Below are 17930 nucleotides of genomic sequence, written 5' to 3'. Positions count from 1 at the left end.
CTATCCCTGAGGTTAATGGCCGCCATCTTACCCCTGAGAGTGCCTCAAAAAATTAAATCTTAGCAAAGTCTATTCAATCCAGAGCAAGCCTTGAACATGTCATGAATTTTCAATTTTGTGCACAATTTTCACTGTAGCTTTAACAGTCCCACTAAGATGAAACAACCCTACTAACTTGCATAAGGTTTGTGTGTGTGTTATGCATGACAGAATGAATAAATTATTCGTTTTCTACATCATCGTAAATTTAGTATGAAAAGTTAGTGCATTCCTGCCAGTAGAGGGGATTGGTCTGGGCATGTTTGGTGTAAATATGAGGGTCCCTAAAAGTGTTCGGACCGCCCCTGCTGGACTCTGGCGCCCTTCCATTGGCCCACCGATGAGAAGGTGTCGTCTGTCCCATTGGAACCATGAAAGCAGCAAGGACGGCAATCCGGTGGGATTTCAACGGATGTGATAAAGTTACAAAAAATCGTTTTTGTTGGGATACCTTTTCATTTGATTGGCTGGGGACATAACAAAGACCTTCCTTCAGTATTAACGGCTTACAAACCATATTTGTCCTCTAATTTCGTTTTTTTTTTTTCCGGTACCAACAATGTCCGAAGAAAAGGATCATTCAGAACAGCTGACGGCAACCGAGCCAATCGCACCAGACGGACTGTCGGTGAACCCAAGGGCGGTTTGTAGCGTGTGTATGCGCTTGTACCGGGAGCCTAAAATCCTGCCGTGCCTGCACACCTTCTGTCTGGACTGTATTAACCAGCTGGAGCCCTTCTCGGTGGCCGCTGGTCGCCACCGGGATGGCCCAGAACAGGAGGGCGGGGACGGAGAAGTTACGAAAGAGAAAAGGGTCAACGTCACGGTGCTCTGTCCCGACTGTGACTCCGAAGTGGACCTTCCGCCTTCGGGGCCTGCCGGGCTAAGCACCGACCACTTGGCGTTAGACGAAGTGTTTCTCGAGACCCTGGTTAGCAACGGCCCGCTTGGGTGTGACCTGTGCGGCGAAAGTCGGGCGGAGAGCCGCTGTGAGGTCTGCTGCGTCAACTTGTGCGAGTTCTGTTTTCAGGCGCACAGGTACCTCCTTACGCTATTACTATTCCGTTTTACCTTCTACTGTTTGCTTTTGCGTTAAATTTTTCTTTTTTCAAAAGATAATCTTTATTGAAAAACAAACACGTGAATCAAAAGATAAATTAGTGGGAAAGACAATGCTCAATATTAGTTATTAACATATTAAAACATGTCATTTTCGTACAAAACTGGTAAAAGTCACTTTCAATTTGGTGACTGTTTTCTTCTATGCTTGGGCATCAGAAAAGCGTGTTGTCGTGGCAGCCGATTCAGGTGCCTTGGAGTTTTGGGAACTGGATGAGGATGAGCGCCTTCTTGTCAACCGTTTCACCAAGCATGAGCATGATGACGTTTTTAGCATTATTTGACATAATGCTGTCATTATAGATGACATAATGAAACAGTAGAAGCCTTTTGCGGCTCGGTGGCGCACTGGGTAGCACGTCCCCTTCACAGTTAGAAGGGTGCGGGTTCGATTCCACCTCCGGCCCTCCCTGTGTGGAGTTTGCATGTTCTCCCCGTGTCCGCGTGGGTTTTCTCTCCGGGCACTCCAGTTTCCTCCCACATCCCAAAAAACATGCTTGGTAGGCCGATTGAGCACTCCAAATTGTCCCTAGGTGTGAGTGCGAATGGTTGTTCGTCTCTGTGTGCTCTGCGATTGGCTGGCAACCAGTTCAGGGTGTCCCCTACCTACTGTTTATCATTATTCCTTTACTACATTACACCCACAATTTTTGCTCAAAATTTTGTATTAGTAAAACCCGACGGGTCACCACCAAAGAAAATTGTTATGAAAACACTAGATACTTTGAAGCAATGATGATATTGTCTTGGTTTGAATGCAAATAACTCACGCACTATGAAAATTAGACGTTCAATTGAATACAAAGCTATTATGCTGTTTAGGACACAGGCAACTGCTCATTTGTTCCTTGTGCTATCTAGCGGAAGAGTTTTTAATTGTTCTGTCTGCCACATCCACAGGCAGAGATAGATGAACTATGACATTTTATTTGTACTAAATCAATTAAGTGCAGATGCATGGTTACTTTCTCTGATGATCTTTCACAGCAGACTAATCATTGATCTACATCGATGCTGTCGTCCACAGGCGTCAGACGCGTACAGCGTCTCACCCTATTCAGCAATTGCAGGATCTCAAGTCTTGGGGTCGCCTCTGTCGTCCCGTCCTGTGTGCTGTCCATCCTGGCCAGGAGCTGCGCCTCTTCTGCCAGCCTTGTGACCTGCCAGTGTGCCTGGAATGCGCTGCAACGCTGCACTCTGAGCACCGCTGCTGTCCCACCCATGAAGTCATTGGCTGCCAGAGAGACCGCATCAGGACGCTGGTCACTGCCCGCCTGCGACCTCACCTGCAAAGACTGGAGCAGAATCTGCAGAAGGTGTGATGAGTTAGTTAGTACTGGCCCCTCCACTTTCATTTGTTAACAATTACAGTCTTCTCCAGGTGGAGGATTCCCAGAAGGCTTTACAAACGAGAGTGGAGGCCACAGCCAATGAGATGAGGGCATTCGCTCGAGGCTACGCCAGTGCGGTGGAAGCTCACTGCCTGGCCTTGCTGCGTCGCCTGGACGAGCTTCACCTCCAACGCAGGTATGATACTAACATGTGGCTGAAAGACATGACATGAAATGTTGAGTGACACTGTCATGTTGTCATGTTGGATAATTGCTTACATGTTGGATTACATACTCCATGACATGTTGGACTTTGACGTGTTGTTGGTTGACATGATGACAGACTGGACGATGATGTTGATATTTCACCACACATGCTAAATGACAGTGAGCATTACTGAGCATTAACATCCTGGGCGACACTATTGGTCAACATATAGGATGAGGTGTGGGATGCTGACATCATCAATGTTGGATAAAATGCCTGGGTGACATTGAACTCTGACTTCCTGCTTCAGCGTGTGTTGCGTGTTGACATGCTGGATGACAACTTGAAAGCTCTTTCCGGCGTGTGGCAGGAACCAGCTCCATCTGCAGAAGGCGCAGCTGCAGCAGGCGCTGTCAGACGTCCGGGATGGCGTGGGATTTGCCGACAGGCTGCTGAGCTGTGGCTCGGATGCCGAGATCCTCAGTGCTAAGGGCGTGACGCTGAGAAGGCTGAGCAGCCTGGCGGAGAGCAGCTGTGATGACCAGCTGGCTGCCCTCGTCCCTGATGACGGCAGTGGTATCTGCTTTGATCCCCAGGGGATGGCGGGTGAGCTGAGCGGCTACCCAATGGTGGGCGTGATCCATTTTAAGGCTTTGGACCCCAACAAGTGCACTATAGATGGAGAAGGTGAGGAGACCAGGACAGAGATTTAGAATTCTGTGCTTCCATCTGTATGCAATGACACTGTATTAGCTCATCCGTAAGGAGTTGCGCTTTGTAGCTGAAGGGTCTTGCTTCAAGTCCCATTGAATTGGTTGTTGGGGGATATTAATGGCGCAGTGCCCTTGACCAAAGCAACATGTCTCAGACCCTTTCACTCTGACATCTCTCTGCATGGCTGCTTGTGTGTGATCTGGTTCTGTGTGATGTAAAACCCAAAAATATACAGTAGATTGAGTTTCAATCTCCTGTTGAGTGATTATAACGAGTATTATAAAAAAGAAATGTTTTGTTTTGTTTACTTAAAAAAAAATACCTGTCAACTCATCCCCATGTCCACAGGTCTCCAGCAGGCCAGTGAGGGCCAGCAGGCCCACTTCACCCTGGTTTGCAGAGACTCTGCCGGGGACCAGATGGCACATGGTGGGGATCCTGTCCTGGTCAGCATCGTCCACAGGGAGAGGAAATACTGGTGAGGGCACATGCATTGTCCGTTTGGCCACTAGTCCATCCGGCCGCCACCCATCCATTTTATTTAGACTGATTCAGAATAATCGTTAACAGTGAGCGCCAGGAATCCCCCATGTAGCAGAATGTCCTCTTGTCCATCAGATAGGCTCTAGGTTTTCCACAAGTTACGACACTAATAAGGACAAACACTACAGAAAATAGATAGATGTATTGACTGAGGTCAAATCAAACACATTCTAAAATGCTGGACTCCCAATGGTGAGAGTAAGAACACTTTTTTTTTCTTTCAGTGTGGTGGAAAGCACAGTGGTGGACAACAGTGACGGGTCTTACAAAGTTTCCTACAGACCAGATGAGGCTGGAACGTACTCTGTGTGGGTTTGTGTCAAAGCTCAACATGTTAAGGTACACCATGAACCCATGTGACTGACTGAAGTATAGCTACAGTATGCACTGTTAGTGGGGAACAAATACTGGTATAGTACAAAAAGATTAACCTGTAGACTATATCTGAAACACTTTCCAAAGGAATTCCACTTAAAACTTTCTTTTAACCTGGGATGGAACGTTGTTATTTTGTATGCTCTGTATTGCAAAAAGTGTAGAGAGAGTCATAGAAGATAAATATACAACAATTTGAATTGTTGTACATCTTCAAAAGTGGATCCATATTGTTAGCCTCAAATACAGAGGTCAGCAATCAAGCACCTTGATCCCTCTTAGAATCAATAGTAGTTTGCTTCTTAGGGCGACCTCTGTCCTGTCTGCAGGGTTCTCCGTTTGTTTTGAACGTGACAAAGAAGCTGAGGCATCACACTGGAATGTTCCACTGCTGCTCCTTCTGCTCCAGTGGAGGAGCCAAGGAGGCACGCTGCGGCTGTCCAGGGACTATGCCCGGTACAAGGAGCCCCTAACATTACACTTATCTTGTCACACTCAACAACATACAGACTATTTTTGATGATACAAATTAGTTAAACACTGCTGTCTGGGCCCTCGCAGTGTCTGAAATCGAACATAGTGTATCTCTGCTATTGTTCTGCTGCTGTAGCGTGCATCCCTGCTTTCATATGTACACTGCTCAAAAAAATTTAAGGAAGAGTTTTTTATCAGGGTATGGCAGTAATTCAATTACACTTTTCTGATAAGGTTTTGGTCAGGCACGTGGCAGAGGGGGTTGTTAATCACTTTCAGCTGCATTAGTGTTGATGGAATTAACAACAGGTACACTAGAGGGGCAACAATTAGATGGTCCCCAAAACAGGACTGGTTTTGCAGGTGGAGGCCATTTCAAGCTCCTCCCTCTTGATCTTTTTTAACTGTTTTTCCACAAGTGTTGGCTTTAGCAAGAGTCATTATCATTATCTGGAAGCATGAGGCGATTTCTTAACCCTCCTGAAGTTGTGCAGATTGTCCAACTCCTTCAGGATGACACATCCATGCGTTGTTGCAAGAAGATTTGATGTGTCTCCCAGTACAATCTCCAGAGCATGGAGGAGATTCCAGGAGACAGGCAGTTACTCTAGGAGAGCTGCACAGGGCCGTAGACGGTCCTCATCCCATCAGCAGGACCGATATCCGCTGCTTTGTGCAAGGAGGAACAGGTTGAGCACTGCCCGAGCCCTACAGAATGACCTTCAGCAGGCTACTGGTGTGAATGTTTTTGCCCAAACAGTCAGAAACAGACTTCATGAGGGTGGCCTCAGGGCACGACGTCCTGTAGTGTGCCCTATGCTCACTACTCAGCACCGTGGAGCTCGATTGGCATTTGCCATAGAACACCAGAATTGGCAAGTCCGCCATTGGCGCCCTGTGCTTTTCACAAATGAAAGCAGGTTTACCCTGAGCACCTGTGATAGACGTGAAAGGGTCTGGAGAACCCAAGGAGAGCGCTATGCTGCCTGCAACATCATTCAGCATGACCAGTTTGGTGGTGGGTCAGTGATGATCTGGGGAGGCATTTCCACGGAGGGACGAACAGACCTCTACAGGCTAGAGAACGGCAATCTGACTGCCATTAGGTTATCTGAATGAAATCCTTGCACCCATTAATTAGAAGAATGTCTTTGTCTCAGATTTATTCTTTGTATTTACATTCCTGTGTATTGACCTTTTTGTTAAATTAACTAAAATAACTCTATTTTCCTAAATTATATTTTATGAATGTTATGGAATGTTATGCAAAGGTGGCAAGTATAAAGTGTATCCTGCCTTTCACCCAAAGTCAGCTGGGATAGGCTCCAGCTCTACCTAATGGGGGTAAGTGGTGGGAAAAAATTGGCAAATAAATGTTTATTATAATAATAATAATAATAATAATAATAATAATTTCACACTTTTATATTTTGGAAACAAATTGACAAAGCGCATTAGCTCTTAATGTTGAATATGAAAGTGTGTATCTAGCCATTATTTTTTCTTTGTTTCTTGCTGATTTAGGATGTTAGCAGAGAATAATTACGTAAAGCGGGTAACATTTTCTCCATCTAAGGGTGTGAGATGTAAATCAAGTTTAATTCTATAAGCGATCAAAGGTTCATCCTTGTTGAGGTCTCATATTTTTATGACCTTGTGTTTGTTTATGTGTGTAGGAGGATTTCAAGGGTGCGGTCACAGCCATAAGGGTCATCCTGGAAAGCCGCACTGGTCGTGTTGTGGCAGCACCATAGAGGAGTCGGAGTGTTTTCCTGCCAGCATGATTAAAGCCGTCTCTGCAGGCAAACACCTGCGCACTGTCGCGCTCTGAAGTTGGACGATGTGGCAATGATGGGCCCGTAACAGGAAGTCTGTCTGCTTGACTGAGTTGCCAGTAAGCCATCTCCAAGAAATGAGAAACATTCTCCGGCTGTTACTTCAAGTGCCTTTATTATATAACAACACTGTCTTTGAACTTGAAACACTAACAAATAGTAGAATCCATTTGGCAATAAGCAAAAAAAATATATATATATCCAATACCATTCTTGTTGCAGAATGATGTTCAAAATGCTTACATATGTAGTGAGCCATCCATTTTTGGGAAAGCCTTTTTTGTCCAATTACATTTTAACAGTTGTTTCAGACTGGCATCTGAGATCTTTTGGTGCTGCCGTTGATGACCTCTTTCATGTGTGAATGGTAATGTCTGTGATCTGACTGAAATAAATACACTCTAATGACTAATTTCCCCATCCAAATTAGAAAAAGGCAGCTGTCTGTCTTATTAACTATTTTAAGATCATTCCATGGGTCCTACGATTGCTGACACATTGGATATACTACTGCCATGCTTACAGTTTACAAGCTCCCTTTCTTCAATCATTACAATTTGACAATTTTTATGACAAATGTTTTCAAACTATGAGCGATTTTCTCCAATGAAAGCAGCTGTTGTCAAATGTTGCCATAAATGCTATTATTACACACCGTTCTATCACCCAATGGGCATGTTTTTCCACTGAAATGACACTACATTCTGTCCATTGTAATAAACAATCAGGTGTGTGTCTTATGTGTGATATATTATTGCTACTGTTCTTTAAAAAAATTAGGTTAGAATATCATGAAAAAGTATACTAGTAGGGTATTCAACTAATCACTTGAATCGTCCAATTAACTCGAAACACCTGCAAGGGTTTCCTGAGCCTTGAAAAACAGGAAATATTAGGAAGTATTCCAATATTTTGAGATAGGATTTTTGAGTTTTCTTAAGCTGTAAGCCATCATCAGCAATATTAAAATAATAAAAGGCTTGCAATATTATAGTTGACTTGTAATGAATCCAGAATGTATGACATTTTTGTTTTTTAAGTGCATTACAGAAAATAAAGAACTAAATCACAATATTCTAATTTTCTGAGCCAGTCCTGTATATTAATGATGGCAAATGCCCTTTCGAAATGAATCAAGTGGTCCTTTCTTGTTTGACCACCAGGTGACAGGAGATTTTTTTTCATTCTGCAGACTTTTCCGGGGTAAATGCTCACTCACGTTTACGGTGACCGCGGTTGTTTTATATTAGCGCTCAAACCTTTCTTTATTTTTATTTTGAGGCAGGGCCACAACGTAGTTGTAGCATTTTTCAGAGGGTCCTTATGACTGAACGCAAATACAGCTGCGGAAAGAAATACGAGACCACCCTTGTTAGACTTGGATCAAGGAGAGGACTCGGATGCAGAGTGACAACAAAAAAGGACACACTCTATTTTCTTCAGTTTATTTTTCATTGTAAAAGCATTGTACAGCTTAAGGTACATTTGTATAACAATGAAAACAAAAACAGGCAATGTTGAACAGTTGAATTCAAGAGCTTTTTTTTTTTTTATAATTACCAAAGATCACGTCATAAATTCTTACATACGTAGCTTGGCAGTGTACTAGCAAAATGATGCTTTAGGGCATTTCATGTTTTCTTTTGTGAACAAGGTGGACTATTTTTTTCATTACGCGCAAATTAATGAACATTGATTAACTAGTTTTGACATTGAACAAATTATTGAACCTACAAATTGATTAACTAGTTTTGAAATCAGAGGCTGTTAAGGACCTTAGCCTGGTTCTTTTATCTTTAACGCTCGCTACACTAATAATAATGACCTGAAGACTGCATATTCTCAGTTGAACTATTTAACGGATGCCAGAGAGAGCAAGACGCAGCATCCGTGGCCTTTTGCAAGAATGCATCCAACCCCCACCTTCCACCTACAAAAGGGTATGACTTTGCAAACCCCATGTGGCTGCGCATGGCTCTATGGCCTTAACTGACCTCAATTAATAAGTGTGCCAAAGGTGTCGTAGAGAAGGGAAGCAGGGTGAAAGCAAGAGAAAGATCACAGCAAGATAACGAACGGCCTGGCTTGAGTCATGGATGCCAAAGAGGCCTAATCTAACAATTCCTATTTGAGTGACTGTAAAGGTCACTCAATTTAGCTTGAGCTTTGGCGTAAAATGCATAATATCAATAGTCAGTCTTATCTTTATAGCCTATAACATACAGCAGTGACATCGCATCATATTTCTTCAACTTAATGTGGGTGCATTGCCACCCAGTGTTCAGAAAGAGACCCTACAGCTGAAAACCTAAAAGAACGTTAACTTGAGGTATTCTTATTTTCCTTCTACACCTTTTTATTATACATAGAGTGAAATTAATTGTTAAAATGTTCATTTTAAACTAATAATCCATCAGAATTGGGACAAGAATATGCCACCCCGTTAAACCCATACAAAACTCCATTCTGATTTTCCCTGTCTATTCGCTGGAGGCTTTCATGTTGGCCTTATGCTGTGTTGAGTGAAGGCCGATGTCAAAGGCATTGCCCATCATCACTGATACCCATAGGACCATATACAGTATGGATAGAAATATCAAGCTGCAGTCTAGAAGTCCAAATCCACCCTACTTCGTCCTACAAAGAGTGATTCTTGAAATCCTACAGGCTGCAGATCTTGGTTTACAGTATAAATTATATCTGACTCATCCTTGTTACAATAATCTCCTTGAGGCAATGTTCTATGCAAGAATAGAAAAGGTGTTATCAAACGCACAGCAATACATTTACTTTTCATTGCTATAATTGTGGTTGTAAAATTATGCCTGTGAGCACATTCCCCATTCAACAATCCAGTGGCACTAATCCAAGAATAATAAATCTATGATCTATTTTGAAGTGATGCTGACTGGATTCCACCATTATGGCTTCCAGAATGGCTCTTTACTTTGTTAGACATCTGTTTTTCCAAAGTACTAAAACTTTTAAACAGGTACAGTATATTCAAACAATGAAGAACTTGATTTCTAAAAACTGCTTGGATTAAGAGCAATTTCTGAAGTAAGATGGCTATTGAACTGTACGTTTGATATTTGAGTATTTATCTCCAGTCCAAATGATACTCTCTGACTCTGTCACCCCCACCCATAGCCTGACATCAAATGTGTGACCATGCTTGGTCACCTAAAATGGGACATTTTGACACTTTCATAGCACTAAAAGCCAAGTTGTCAGATGACTTAAGCACTACTATGTTGGAGTTGCCTAAGAAATTTTTCTTTGGTCATTTTGTAAGACACACAATGAAGATGTTTTACGTGCGGAATGAAGCAGGGGGACCAAATGCAGCTTGGACCGGGGTTTATTGAAAGGAAAATGGTGGTGGAGAGGATAATATGAACAAACAGGCAGGAGAACATGGCAGGACTAACAGGGAGGCAAACAGGCAGGAACAAACAGCAAAACAGGCGGGGACAAACATGTCAATCACATGTTGGCATACTTTTGTTCACATGAACAATGAGTGGGTTCATGCCACCTTCAAAGTTATGTATCAAATCTATAGAGGTAAATATCTGTACATAGAAGCAATTACTTGTCTTAAACCAAAGTGTTTTCAGTCTGTAGCATAAATAAAGTAACTTTCCTCATGGTTCCACTGCTTTTAGAGTGGTGCTCACTTAGCGTGATGGATTTGGAGCAGCGATGAAGGTTAACTATTTACAGTAAATGCTTCCAACATTTGAACATTGGCCTAGCCAGTGACATTGTGGTTTGCTTCTTTACTAGAATTATCATATATTGTGTATATTTCTGTTTGATTCCTTTACTGGTCAGGACATGGCAAGGATAATCAGGATAAACAAATAGGTCAAAGTATCTGCATCCTTGACAGTGTTAAACTTACTTTGCGAAAGAACAAGATTTTTTTTCTCATCATTTTTAGTGCCTAATTATGTATATAGTTCTGGGTTATGAAAACACCAGCCTCCCCTCAGCAGCTGTTCATGTACTGGAGTGTAGCAGTGTCAACCTTAACCTTAGAACTCCTAAAGAAGGTTACGGGTTCAAAGCCAGGAGACTATTTCCTATGAATGACAATCTACTTACCGTGATTTTCGAACTTTAAGTCGGTCCGGAGTATAAGTCTCACCAGCCATAAAATGCACAATAAAGTGAAAAAAAAACATATATAAGTCGCACTTTTGGGACAAATTTATTTGTCAAAATCCAACACCAAAAACAGACATGAACCAGCAACAACAGGCTAAACGATACGGTATGCTAACGTGATATATACACAAACGAGGAGCTGAGAACGGGCCTGACGTAACATTCAGAGTTATTCAAGCAAGTATTACATAAATAACACGTTTATCAAACCATCTGTGTCACTCCAATTCATTAAATCCATCGATCGTGCTTTATGTAAACAATGCCACGTATGCGCCGCATATGCTTACGTCGGACCCGTTGTAAGTTGCATTTCTAATTATTCCACAGACCCATATAACGATATATAAAGTATATTTCAAATAACTATCATATTACAACAATATTATCAAACCATCTGTGTCACTCCAAATCATTAAATCCATCGATCAAATTCCTCGTTCTTTATGTCAACAACGCCGCGCGTGCGCTGCAGAGATCTAATATATTACTAGATTGTAGCATTAACAAAGTACCAGGAAAGACGTGGGCTTGGTAAACGGCTCTTTATTTAACAAAACAAGAGTTCAACGAGCCAACAACTACTGAACTTCCAGCCACGGAGGTGAAAGAAAGCTCCGTAGAGTATGCGTGCGTAAAAGCCATGTCCGAGCCCCATCCACCGTATGGACAGCCACCCGGCCGAGCGCCGGCCCTTGACTTCCATCCACGGAGGTGAAAGAGAGCTCCCGTCGAGAAGGACCGGGCGTGTGTAAAAGCCATAATAGTTTTTCAAACCTTCTGTGTCACTCCAAATCATTAAATCCTTCAAACTCTTCGTCTTCCGTGTCACTTACAAATAAAGCCGTTAATGATGCCGGTAGTACGTGGGGCCCTTCGTCACCTTTGTCATCCCGTGATCGAATCCTTTGCCCTTTATGTAAACAACCGCCGCGCGACATGGGTGATGTCACTTGCAGTTCAAATGACAGTAATCCCTTGCTACATCGCGGTTCGTTTATCACGGTTTCACTACATCGCGGATTTTTGAATTTTGAAAATTTGTGAAAAAAAATCACATATAAGTCGCTCCTGAGTATAAGTCGCCCCCCACCCAAACTATGACAAAAACCGCGACTTATAGTCCGAAAATTATGGTAATTTTCTTTTTGCAAGTTCTTCCTAGGTAGGTACTAGGTAACCCAAAGAAAAACATAACTAACCCTCAGTAAAAAGGGGTAGACCTACTGAGTTCTCAGAAATTTCTCATTGACCACACAATAACTGCCATATTGGCATTTATTTTCATGGTATCAAGCAAATGTCCAGCTACCCTGTACCTTCATAGTAATACTGTCTAAGAACACAGTTCATTCATTCCATGTTGTGGGATCAGTGGCTGTCCATTCTGTGTGGCAGTTATAACAGGAAAAGGAAAAACATCCATCTAAACATGAGGGTCACGGGTAAGTTGGAGCCTATCCCAGCTGACTATGGGCATTAGGCGGGGTACACACTGAACTGGTTGCCAGCCAATTGCAGGGAACACATAGACAAACAACCATTCACGCTCACACTCACACCAACACTTACAATTTGGAGTTGTCAATTGGCCTACCGTGCATGTCTTTGGAATGTGGGAGGAAGCCGGAGTACTCGGAGGAACCCCACGCAGGCAAACAGGAAGGCCAGAGCTGGAAGCCCGCCCCTCTGGAGAAGCTGACCAAGAAGGTCATCTCCTTCTTGCCCCTCCCTCTTCAACACATAAGCTTTTAATAAAAAGATCCCTGTGACTTCAATGAAATGGTAGCATTCCTCAACACCACTCTCATGAGGGGGCTCTCAGATCAGCCGCCTGCTATTGTGCCTGGCAATAGCGGCTAACCTACAAGAGGTCATGATGCGGGGTTGGGACTGACCCTGGACTCTCCCGAGGCAGAGCTACAATGCTGGCCTTCATGGTCTACATCCCACAGGCAAGATGATCATAATTCTCCTAGTGAGAACTGACCATGTTCTGAAGCAGCCGGATGGCCCCAAAAGTTATATAGGGGGGTTAAGTAACCCCCAACTCAAACACGGGTCACGTCCCTCTGATCTCAATGGGCATACATCCCCTCAATAGAGGAAATCTTTGATGGAAAAATTAGTTCGGCCAAGAAAGAAAATCACAGAAAGCTTCATGTGTGATTCACTTTATTATGATGGCCTGCCCTCAAAGGTCAAAGAGCCAGGACATCACACTCTCCGTTTTTCATCTGTACATTCTGTTATATTGAAACTACAAAATAACACTCAATGTGTTCTTCATCTAAACATCATACTACTTATACTCATAAACTAATAGGAGGAATTTTGTCTTTCTGTATCTATCATTTTTGCTTCATAGCAGGTCTATTCATGGTAATTGGACCCTGTTCCTCTGTCTGATGGTGGCCATGTTGCAAGTTGGGATTCATACCAAGAAACAGCGTTTTTCTCAGAGGGGCATTTCCTTTTACATCTTCACTGTGAAATGGACAGTAAGTTACAATGCATCCAGAACGTATTCACAGTGCTTAAGTACTATTTCCACATTTTATGTTACAGCCTCTTTCCAAAATGAAAAAATTCCCTTCAAAATTATACACACCTCATGATGATAAATACTTTAATAAGAAATGACTTTCTAAAAGTTTGATTTTTTTCAAATTTATTACTCAATCATGGTCATTTTATTTTCATGTACCATTTACAAATAGCCATCATAAATTGAAAAATGAGCAAGTAACTGGGGCACCTAAGTGTTAACACGTAAAGCATGGTGCAGGAGCCAACTCAATTTATCAACTTATCTTAAAATAGTGTGTTACTTGGCTGCCTTTTTGGGCTCAGTCTTGCACAGGGACGTGCAGGTTGGGTGTGGGAGTAGGTGTGGGATCGGGTGGGATCTTTGGGTGCTGCAGCACACACCCTTTTTTTTCTTGATGCCAAAGTGTCTTTTTAGACTTAGACTCAACTTTATTTTTCCCTTGGGATTGCTCCCTTGGGAAATTCTGGTTCTAGTAGCTCACATAGAAATAGTAAAAAAGAGAATTTTGCACAAGTAATAAAGAAAGAGAAGAGCAATAAGTTTTGAGTAATAAATAAGTATTGAGTAAGAAATAACTAATAATGATAATAATAATCATCATATTTGCATGAAATTCTGTCATTCAGACAAAAAATGCATTAAGATAAATCTAATTTAGAGATCAAAAAATGCATTAAGATAAATCTAATTTAGAGATCAATAAAGTTCAATAAGACCATTTGATATTAACGTAACAGATTTCCCCCCCAAATCTGGCAAATTTCTGATTGGAAATGCCATTTGACCTGATTACAAGTCTATAATTTTGAGATGACAGAGCACAAGAAGTGGCATGGTAGAAAACTGGCAAGCACCTCCGCCTTACTGTTTTGAGATGAAGAGGGCTGAATCTGTGTTCCTGCCTTCCTGTGTGAAGTTTGTGTGTTCTCCCCTAGCTTGCCTGGGTTTTCTCCGTCTTACTCCCACATTCCAAAAAATATGATTTTAAGATGAATTGAAGACTTAATTGTCCATAAGTGTGAATGTGAGTCGCCTATGTGAGCTCTAAGACTGGTTTAAAACCAGTCAAGAATGGATTAGAGGTATAAAAAAATTTGATGGGTGGATAGAACACAAGTTATGGCCGTACACAGAAAAAAAGTCATAGTTTATTTGAAATATACAAAGGCTATATACAGTGTCACACAAAGCCAAACAAACTTGTAAAAGTATATATGTATTGTAGTAGTAAATACAAAGACAATTTTAAAGGCTACTAAGAAATACAAGGAACAAATTAAAACGGGATTTTGATCTGCTAGTATGCAGAAACAGGATTTTGAATATCAAAGTCTGTCCTTTTCTGAATTTGCCATTCTGCGGTTCATCCATAGCCCAGGGGAGGTATGGGTTGTAGCATAAAGGTCCTGGGGGTGATGTTATGAATGTGTTAATTAGAGTTGGATCCCATTTGGAACACACAGAGGTACTTGTATATTCTTTTAGAGAATGTTGGAGTCCGCATTCATTGACAGACCAAAGCATATCCTTGTCCATTTCAATCTTTCACCGTTGTGGATTTGACGTCACAAAGAGATCTTACCTCTGAATTAGAATAGAATCCTCAAATGTCCAGACGATGATCAAAAGCAAGTCAGTGGACCCTGATATTAGTTTCAAATATTTCACCATGGTTATGTATAAGTCATTATAACACATTACAAAATACTATCAAATTACTTGAAGGAAGTATCATACAGTATAATTCAAAAAGTTTGGTCTCCACTGGAATACCAGGATGGAGCTGTGATTAGATGCTCATCCCCAATATCCTCTGCAAGGCAATGTGAAATGCTTTCAATGCAGCACTATATACCGTGTGTGTGTGAGAGTGAATTTGCGTGTGTCTGTCTGTCTATCTGTCTGTAGTATGTCTGTCTGTGTGTGTGTGTGTGGGTATATGTATGTATGTATGTATGTATGTATGTATGTATGTATGTATGTATGTATGTATGTATGTATGTATGTATGTATGTATGTACGTACATATGTATGTTTTACACCTCCACCGTCGACCCTACACGCCACTGGTGTTTGTGTGTATATGGCTGATCGAGTCCTTTATCTCCTAGACTCTTGACATAAACATCTTAATACAAATCTAACAAGAATATCATACTGATTTACTGTAGACAGTGACAATAAAACAAATAAAAAGACTCATTCATTGTTCAGTCAGTGCTTTGTCCAGTCCATGTATTCCTGATGTATGAATTATTGCGACTGAATTGGCTTAAAGCTATGTTTGCTCCTAACTAATCAGATTGAGGAACTTGCTTTCTTCAGCCAGTGCTGTGAGCATTGAGCTCATATCCCCAATGGCCATGTTTCCAATTCCTGCTGGTACTGATGCAAGAGTAACAGAATTGCGAGGGGTGGTGAGACGAGATGAATTCTGGGAGAGGCTCTGCAAAAGGCCAGGACTAAGGGTCCCTGACATCAGGCTGGAGTGATCCCCATCATCTAAGATCGAGTCAAAATCTATTTGGGTGTGTTCCGGACCGCCATTTCTACCTGTGGAAGAATCCACTGTACTGCTAGAGACCTGGTTGACTCCTGGTGAGACCATGTTACTTACTGCCACGTTGTTATTGGCAGGGGTCTGGCTTACATTGGGGGACACTGAGGCCTCGAAGGTGGCAGGTGTTTGTTCAAAGAAATGAATTTCACCTGTGTAGAACATTGCAGAGTTGGGATTCTCAGAGTTGTTTCGTAAGGTCGCCGTCCCATTGGGCCTTTTTGGACTTGCCTCTGACGTGTTGTTAGGCAGACGGGGGCTCACATCAGATAACTTGGGTATTCTGTTCAATTGCATCGTACCAGAAACAGGATGCTGCCTGCCACCTGGCTTGGGTTCGACTGGGGGTCTTGGCGGTAACATTACACTGGTACCATTCTGTATGTTGCTGTAATGGGATGAAATATTATAGTGCTGTTGCTGATAAACCACATGGTTTATGTGAGAATATTCATCAGGTTGGGCCCTTCCTCTGTAACTTTGCACTCCTTGATCCATCACATTATTCCGGGTGGCTCGCACATTATTGCTTGCAGAAATAGAATTTTGAATTGTGTCTTGGTTAAACCCTTGTACAGAACTTTGATCAGTCAATTTCAAAGTGCTGGACTGTTTTTGCTGATGATGGGGGTTGTTCAGCCTCTTGTTGTGATTTGCATAGCCCTGTTTATGCATATTCTGATTCACTGGTACGACTTGCTGATTGCTGCCAAGGCCCTGACCTTGTGCCTGGAAGGAAGCAAAATTGTTCCTCTGTGGAACAACAGTTAGGTTTCCCCTGAGAGAATGTTGCTGTTTGGGGAACTTTGTTGCATTGTCCACGGTTCCTGAACTCACCTCATTCCACTGAACTGGCATATTATTCTTGTTAATATGTGATGACGAGAAAGGCTCTTGGGGGTCACTATGATTCATATCCTGACCAGACTGCATCAAACAGGCATCAAACAAAGGACCCCTTCTTTGGGAATAAAATGAGGCTAGCGGGACACTGCCAGTCTGATAGCCCTGAGACTGGTTATTGAATTGGTAATTTCCGTGTCCCAAATTGTGACCTTGGTTGCCTGGGTTTTGGGACCTAAGGTATTGCACCATGTCATCTGGAAGAACTATATCATCCTCCGCACCCTGTTCGCCCCCAGTTCCCATCCCATCTACTGCCATGTTCTCCATAGCTACATTCTCTGAAATGCTTGGTGGTCTGGGAGCAAATGGGTAGCGCTGAAGGTTGCCATCAGAACGAGTGTAACCATACATTGCCAATGCTTGGTGACATTCTGAAGAACTATTCATGCTGTTCATACTGTTATAGCGTGGAACTGTAGAAAGAATGTCATGGGTGGGACAGCGCACTGGATCACTGGCCCGGCGTGGAATATTGGCAGGTATCTCATGGGGCATCAGGCTGTGGTTGCCATATCCAATATCACTGCATCGCCGTGGCACATTTCCAGAGGGTTGCTGGTGGTAATGATGTGTTGAATATTCCTGAGAGTCACTATAGAGGGCCATGCGGGTCCTGAGGCTCATTCTCTCCATATTGGGTAAGGGCGTAGGTGGTGCTCCACCAATGGCAGCAGCATATTTTGCCTTTAGACGATAATGCTGAGCTGGGGTCAGACTTAGAAGGCTTGGGAGATTTCCTCCCCCTGCTCCACCAGCACCACCACCTCCGGAATGGCTAGCCTCACTGGAGCGTCGGGATAAATCAGTGGAGATTGGGTCATAGGAGTCTGCTGAACTGATATTGTTATGACGGTTAGCACCAAATTGGGATGCCTCACTGGAGCGACGGCTGGAGTAGCAAGGTGAGATGCCGGATGATCGCCGACTCATGGTGTATGCTGAGCTGATTGTGCTGGTTGTGCTATTACGCCGATCATTTTGTTGGTTTAGCAGAGTAACTTCAAAGAAAGACTGGTCTCCGAATCGCTGACCATTGTGTAAACTGTTGAGGTTAGTTGTTACGTTGGAGTTCTCCAGTAAGGAACCTGTATTTACAAAGAAAATT

At 42.6% G+C, this 17930-nt stretch overlaps 2 protein-coding genes across 7 annotated transcripts in view; one reads left to right on the top strand and one right to left on the bottom strand.

Moving 5' to 3' along the window:
- Positions 1–296: 296 nt before the first annotated feature.
- trim45 (tripartite motif containing 45) lies at positions 297–7371 on the top strand. Of its 2 annotated transcripts, XM_085920978.1 has the most exons (8): positions 297–1077; positions 2186–2474; positions 2540–2685; positions 3068–3384; positions 3760–3889; positions 4179–4293; positions 4659–4785; positions 6480–7371. In XM_085920978.1, exons 1-8 carry the CDS (start codon positions 599–601, stop codon positions 6632–6634), a joined length of 1758 nt encoding a protein of 585 aa, XP_085777104.1. In that variant the 5' UTR covers positions 297–598; the 3' UTR covers positions 6635–7371. The 2 variants fall into 2 exon arrangements, with proteins under 2 accessions (XP_085777104.1, XP_085777105.1); XM_085920979.1 differs by lacking the exon at positions 4659–4785.
- Positions 7372–14514: 7143 nt separating this feature from the next.
- gli2a (GLI family zinc finger 2a) overlaps positions 14515–17930 on the bottom strand; it is a 91859-nt gene continuing 88443 nt past the window's right edge. For all 5 annotated transcript variants that reach the window (XM_085919877.1, XM_085919879.1, XM_085919878.1 and 2 more), the window contains one exon: positions 14515–17910. In XM_085919877.1, coding sequence (XP_085776003.1) covers positions 15653–17910 — 2258 coding nt within the window. In that variant the 3' untranslated portion in view covers positions 14515–15652. The remainder of the gene's footprint in view (positions 17911–17930) is intronic.

This window comes from Syngnathus leptorhynchus, chromosome 9, assembly GCF_054491065.1.
Source record: "Syngnathus leptorhynchus isolate UIUO chromosome 9, UIUO_Slep, whole genome shotgun sequence".
NCBI lineage: Eukaryota > Metazoa > Chordata > Actinopteri > Syngnathiformes > Syngnathidae > Syngnathus > Syngnathus leptorhynchus.
Note: the sequence above shows the minus strand (reverse complement) of the source record. Positions and strands in the feature narration are given on the sequence as shown.